Raw genomic sequence first — 7,142 nt, 5'->3', positions numbered from 1 at the left:
CTACCATGGTGTCATCCTACCACCACAACAAAAGTGGGTGTCATCCTAACACCGCAGGTTCACCATCACCTGAGGGGTTAGTATATACCACCTCATCATAGTTACAAAAGGGGGCCATCAAATGTTTTTCATCCTAGCTACTGCCAGAATTTACATCATCATCATCAGCTCCATGCATGCATCCCTGAACCACCCCCTCAAGGGCACCACTACACATTGGAGTGGTACTTGCGAAGGTAGTTCCTCAGCCAGAGGACGCGGTGTGGCTCGATCATACCGACGAAGCTGGAACCCTGTGCCTTGTGGTCGATGAAGTGGATGAGGGCGGCCATGAGATCATCCTCGGAGAAGCCAAGCATGTCCATGACCGCATTGTATAGGTCAGGGTGCATGTCCATGGGCTTGTTGTCACTGATGGCCTGTGCGACGTCCTTCACAGCAACAGTCATGTTGGTGAAGGCCACCAACTCGTCGTCGGCGAAGGCACCTCTCTTCCTCTTGTCGGCGCTCACCTTCTCAGACGCGTCGGCAGCCTTGTCAGGTGCCCCATCGAGGTTGACCGTGTCGGACACCTGGGTTTTGGCATCCTCAGGTGCAGGATTTGCTGTAGCCGAGCCGAGGGGCTCACAGGATCCCATGGCGTACTTGCCGGTGGCTAGGCCGAAGGAGAATATGGTATGCATCTCGTCGTAGTTGGCAATGGGCACATTCAGGAACTCCGCGTCCTTTGGGTGATCCTACGATACGAAGGGACAATGATGTTAGTTCTGCTCGTGGCTGATCAAAATAGTTAGTGAGGTGCTCACCGCGACGTGCCCGCAGTAGTGCTCACCCTTAAGGACGATGCATTTGGTATCCTCGCACCACTGAGCACCGCTTAGATCGCGGAGCCTGCTAATGGTGAGCCACATCTGCCTCCACTTCCTCATGTGATTGTACACTTGAGTGGAGCAGACGGACACACCATAGTGGTAAAAAAGGCCCTTCACCACATAATTGAGATGTACTTTCTTGAATCCTTTGTTAGTGGATTAAGCCGCACATTTTCTCCAACACGAAGGTGGACATGAATGGAAGCCATTTCATGGTGGCATTCCTTTCCTGCTCGGTCTTCAAGACCCTCTCTGCTTCCCTGCGGTTCTTGTTCTTCTTTGTGGTGGCCAACCTAGCCGTGACCTCTGTTGCTACCTGAGCCATGAGGTCAGACACATGCAGAGGGGTGACCGCCACCTTGGAGTCATAGGAGGGATGTGAATCGGAAACTTGTGAAGGGATCTGAGAGTCCCCAACGCAGACAAGCGCCTGGCTAAAGTCATCACAGAAGGAGTCCTACACACATCGTAGTACATATAACGTGAATCTACTTGGAAACAAAGACTTGTGAATATCACAAACCATACCAACAATCATCCTAAATCAGACACGCAGTTCATTGCAACGGTGAATAGCACAAACCCTAGCAAGATCATGGCATGTGAGCACATTTGGGACAAAGTAGCAACCGGAAATGTCGAACCCTAGCAAGATCATGATAGCTCACCATAATCCGAACTAACCCCTGCTACAAGACCAAACCCTAGACAAGATCTGACTACTCCTAACCTAGATCTAAACATTACCGCGGTACTGGGATAAGGGATGGCTTACAGTCATCGCCGTAGGTGAAGATGCGCTCGACCAGGAAGTAGATGAAGCAGCCCAGATGTACTCGCCGCCGCCGCTGCAACCGTCGCCGACCGGAGATGTGTGCGCCTCTTACCTGCTTGCCGATGGGAGGAGGAGCTCGAAATTTGGGGGGACAGTGGAGGAGGGGGTAGAAATAGGCCATGGGGCGTGGCGGGAGGTGACGGAATCCTTCCCGCCGTCTTTTCGCTTTTCGCCGATGCGCGGCGCAGCTCCCACCATCTCCATTCTCTTCTCCGCGCATGCGCCGAAGATCCCCTTTTGCATCACCGGACGTGGAGATTTGCCTGCACCGCTGGAAACTGCCGAAGCGAGCGTTCCTCGCCCGACACTGCTTTGAGAACCGGTTGCTGCAAGAACGCGGCTCGGTCCAGACAACCAAACGGACCGAAAATTGCTAGACCGATGCGAGCCAAGGGGCATGCAGCCTACCAAGCGCGCTCAACTGAGTCGATCAAAGACACTGAACAGTACACCTAAGGTTGCATCTAACATCCACATCTGCTTCAAGCTCCTCCATCTCGCCAAGCGAGTTGAAATGTCCAAACGGCGGCTCGGCCATGGTCGTGTGGTCCGACACCATCAACCACAAGGCCGTGGTTCATGTTCTTCTTCTTCTTCTTCATGTACCAGGCATCCAGGCGAATATTCATGAACATGATTGAACATTCCAACTGAATCATTCAAACGACATTAAATCATACACCTACGGTTGCATCTAACATCCACTATTCAATCGCTCAAAAAAGGAGCATACAAGAACATGACCTATACTACAAAGAATCGAAAGAATATCGGAACGAAAGAATAAACACATACACACACCCCCTGTTCGATCTGTTCTTGAGATCCGACCCAGCCTAAACTAAAAAAAAACAGTCACAGGCCATCACTTCCACAAGAAGGAACTGAATACTTGGCGAGTCGAACCCAAGATCACTACGGAGACGAAGAGTGGCGCTAGTCGTCTTGGTCCTGGCAGAGCTCCTTCCTGAGCCTGTGCGAGAAGAGCTTGCACGCGTCCATGCAGAGATCGACAGCCGCGGAGAGAGCGACGAACACGGCGACGTCGCCCATGCACGCCACGTGCTGCACGCCGACCTGCACGGTGGGCCGGCTCGCTTTCCCCTCGCCCTCCACCGTGGACCCCATCACGAACCCACCGGGGAAGGGCCACGCGCCGCCGGTGGCCCCCTCGGGGAAGGTGGCCGGGTCGATCACGAACTGCCCGCCGCGCTTGGCGCTGATGGACGACTCGGCGATGGGGACGGCGCACTCGACGGGGCCCGAGTCGAAGACCAGCTCGAGACGGTAGCCGAGCGCGTCGACGGCGCCGCGCTCGCGCCACGCCTCCAGGCGCGCCCAGGGCTTCCAGCTCGACGCCCCGGCGGCGGTGGGCTGGAGGATGAGCCAGGCTCCCGGGTTGGCGCGGGAGACACGGCCGGAGCCCGGGGACGGCACGAACGGGGTCACCATGGACGCCGCCGCCACCGGGGAGCCGGACAGGTCGTGGATGGTCACCATCCACCCCTTCCGCTGGTCGCGCCGTGCCCGGGCGTCGCCGCCGTCGCCGTGGAGGTTGTTCAGCCAGGATCGAAGCTTCCGGCTGGGGCTCCGGGCCATGGACGATTCCGACGTCAGAGATCTGGTCAAGATGCACATGCACGTGGTTAGCTTAGTAAACTCAAGAACACAAGTGCGTGCATGGATGCATGGCTAGTACTTAATCAGTAACAGTAGTTTAAGGTCTACTAGTGACAAAAAAGAACAGTAGGTAAAGGCGATCGCGGTGAACTGGCCGTAAGGGCATCTCCAACCGGGCGATCCATCCCGCGCCCGCGCGTCCGGATGAGTCTAGTCGGACAAAAATCTTGCCCAACGCGGGGACGCACCGCAAAAGCGGACGGCCGCGGCGTCCGGAACGACGCAAACCCGGCCCAAATTTGTGCCGGGTTTGCGTGGCCGCGGATGGCACGCGGCGTCCTCGCGTGTCCGCGTGGCTGGCCCACCTGTCGGTGCCCCAGTCCTATTAAATGTGGACTGGGGAAGGGGACTGTCCCTATCCAGTCCCCACTTTCCACTCCGGCCGCACGCGCGAGCTCGAAGCTTCCGCGCCGCCATGGCCCCGAAGCGCGAGTTCTCGCCATCCGCCAACGACCACGAGGCCGGCAGCAGCCGGACAGTCGCGCCGGCGCCGTTCGCCATGGGGCCGCCGGCGACTCCCAGACGCGACCGGATCTACGTCACCGTAGCGGTGGCGCAGGACGTCGGCGTCCCAATGCCGTGGGGGGACGTGCACCTCCCCCACGGCTGGCACCTGAGCCCAGATCGGAACAGCGCGTCGCCACCGGGGGGCGTAGTCGTCATCGACGCCGACGATGACGAGTACTACTGGGAGTAGCACTGCCGGCGGCCACCGTGCTCGCAAACCCTGTCTAGGTTTTTTTTTAGTTTAAAGCCCATATATGGCTTTCTTTTGTGTAAAAATTGCCCAAAATAGGGCTAAGTTTAATTAACCACTACTTTAATGTTATTTTTGGCTGTTTTCCTTTTTTATTTTTATTTTTGTTATTTTAATTACATATGCGGTGCGTCCGCGCGTTGGGCACAGCGTGCAACCTAAACGGACACGCGGACGCGGGCCGCTGTCCGGGTGTCCGTTCGGCCACCCAAACGGCCCAAAACGGACGGCCCAGCGCGTCCGTTTGGGTCGCGCGGTTGGAGATGCCCTAAGGGTAGTGGACATGATAATGTAAGGAAGATTCTCACCAGCTAATGAGCTTACAGATCAAATGGGCAGGAGGAAATTAATGAGGTAGCTAGAGCAGCAGCAGGTTGGTAAAGTTCATCACATGCACATGCACGGTTGGTGTGTCTGGTTATCTGAATATTCTGAATAATGTCGATCATGCTGGATGTTCGATCGACAGTCCTATAGCATAGGCTACAACCTACAAGCCTAGCTACGAGTAAATTCTTGTCTAAGCTAATCTTAAACACGATATAGTATATAATCGATGGGATCTGAGCTGCACTGAGAGTGAAGGTTCGGATGCATGAAACCAAACTTGACAGCTGGTCAGATAGCAAAACATAACATATCCTCGAGTTGTTTTACTCTCGAAAGCTCTGTGAACAGTGGCTCCGATCGCGACTAGAGCTAGTACCCTGTTAGTATTAAACATTTCACTCAATTCATTCCAAGAAGAAATCTCTCATGGCTCCCATGCCAGTATGCCACGCCAACTAAATAAGAACGCCTAGCTGCGTATGGATGCTGCAATATTTTTATCAGGCGATTATGCCAATACCGATACGTGGTATGACATGAATTATCCGCAAGGCATCTACGAGCTGGCATCCAATAATCAAAAAGGATGATGGGAGGAAGAAAAGCAAAGTATTCCAGAAAAAAAAAGGTCAAATGGAAAGCTGGGGATTCTCTTCGAGTTTTGTACGAAGAGAGGTGCACAAAATAGATTCCCATCCCTTAACAACCTGAGCTACCTTGCTTCCACAAATAGAAGAGTGTTGCCCAAATGGCTTAACCATAGCATTTTCATGTTGCACATTTGTGTGGTATATTTTCATCGTGCACAACAGCTTTTGACTTCACTAAAAAGTAAAACCCGAATTGCTGCTTGAGCCGCTGGCTTAAAGTTCAATTTTAAAATCTAGGGAAAATCCGGTAAATTTCTAATTCTCAGTTAGCGCCGAAATATGCATTCAAAAACATCGGAGAAGGCATTTTTTTTGGAGCAGAGCACAAGGCAAAAATGGCTAACTTAACAAGCAAATGGAGGAAGATCCATGCATATTGTTCAAGTGTGTAGCGTTTCCTGCAAACGATCGAACATGCCACCAACCTGGTCATAGCTGCCCTCCGGCCGGCGCTGAACCGGCAGGTGAACACGGGCTGGCGCTGCCCGCCGCCGGCGCCTCCACCGGGCACCTGGTACACCACGGGGCCGCACTCCGGCTCGCCGCCGAACTGGAAGACGTACCGCGGGTCGGGCTCGGCCCGCACGAGCATGTGGATCTGCGCGCGCGCGGCCGACGCCGGCTTCCCCACGTCCACCCACCCGTCGCGCGCCACCACGGTCTCCCCGGCCGCGGCGCGCGCCACGTCGACGGGCACGCGCACCCTACCCAGCGCGCGGCGGGCGCCCACGCCGCCGCAGCCGGCGCTCCCCGTCGACTTGCCGGCGTGCAGTGTGACGACGAGCTCGGCGGGGCGCCCCGCGAGCCGCTGCACCGCGGCGGCGTCGAGGCTGAGCACGACGGGGCCACCGGACCCGTGCGGGAAGCAGGCGTTGGCGAGGGGCAGCGGGGCGGTGCGGGCGAGCGAGGAGGGCTGGTCGTGGAGGTGGAGCGTGCAGAAGCAAGGCGACGTGGAGGGGTGCACGCCGGCGGCGCCGGAGCTGGGGCGCGGCACGGCGGGGAGCTTGAGGAGGAGCTGGTCCACGGTGAGGCGGACGAAGGCGCAGGGGTCCATTTGCGTTGCCGCGCGCTCGAGGTCGATCAAACTGACAGGTGCGTGCTGTTGTAATTGTAATGGCTTTCCCTGCGCGCGGGGGTTTATATGTAGCGACGCCTCTAGCTGCGTGCGTGGCGAAATCAGATGGGGTCGCAGCAAAAGAAGAGCAACCCGTCAAAAGGGCTGGTCGATCAGGGAGGGGATTTGATTTGGTGGACGAAATTGGACGCTAGTAGGATTTGCATGTGGGTCGTGGGATATGTCGTCGTCTGGCTCGTGCCTAAACCCTAAACTAACACTAGACCGCCGCTCACTTTGTATACATTTGTTTACAATTTTCATTTTTGGGTGAAATCCAGCTAGGAATGAATTCTCCGAAAGGAGAGAAGCGTGTAATGAGTGGTAGGATTCTAAAAAGTAAACATAAGTGGCTATTTCTTGGTCAACTAAGAGTTAGATGACATCATAAAATTTCAGTTGCAACTCATGACCACAATGAAACACCAAAGAAATCTAACTGCCCAGAACATTGTTTTTAAATGCATCCTCACTTGCAACAAAAAAATTCTCAGTTAAAAACTCAATTGAAACTTAAAAAAAAAAACTCAGTCGCAATCCCCTCTTCAGCGACTTCAATTTCACTGAGGAGCGATCACGTAAGATGTCCTTGCCAAATTAGCCTCGTGGAGCCGACACCCGCCCATGCCAAACAGATGGCTCCTCGTGCAGAATAGAAACTAACACTAGATCGCCGCTCACTTGTATACAATTGTTCACAATTTACTTTTTTTTGGTAAAATCCAGCTAGGAATGAATTCTTCGAGATGAAAGAAGCATGTAATCAGTGGTAGGATTTCGTAAAAACATGAGTAGCTATTTCTTAGTTGACTTAGAATTAACTTAGTTTTCGGTCAGATGACATCATCAAATCTCAGTTGCAACTCATAACTACCACGAAACACGAAGAAAACCTAACGGTCTA

General features: G+C 54.2%; 1 protein-coding gene across 1 annotated transcript; it reads right to left on the bottom strand.

Moving 5' to 3' along the window:
- Nucleotides 1-2,393: 2,393 nt before the first annotated feature.
- Nucleotides 2,394-6,178, bottom strand: LOC124668578. Its single transcript, XM_047205686.1, has 2 exons — nt 5,550-6,178; nt 2,394-3,328 (listed from the first exon to the last, which is right to left on the bottom strand). The coding sequence occupies exons 1-2, from the start codon at nt 6,176-6,178 to the stop codon at nt 2,644-2,646; spliced, it is 1,314 nt and encodes a 437-aa protein (XP_047061642.1). The 3' UTR covers nt 2,394-2,643.
- Between the last annotated feature and the right edge of the window lie 964 nt (nt 6,179-7,142).

Source organism: Lolium rigidum, chromosome 6 (genome assembly GCF_022539505.1).
Source record: "Lolium rigidum isolate FL_2022 chromosome 6, APGP_CSIRO_Lrig_0.1, whole genome shotgun sequence".
Lineage (NCBI taxonomy): Eukaryota > Viridiplantae > Streptophyta > Magnoliopsida > Poales > Poaceae > Lolium > Lolium rigidum.
The sequence above is the reverse complement of the archived record's forward strand: the minus strand, read 5'-3'. Positions and strand labels throughout refer to the sequence as shown.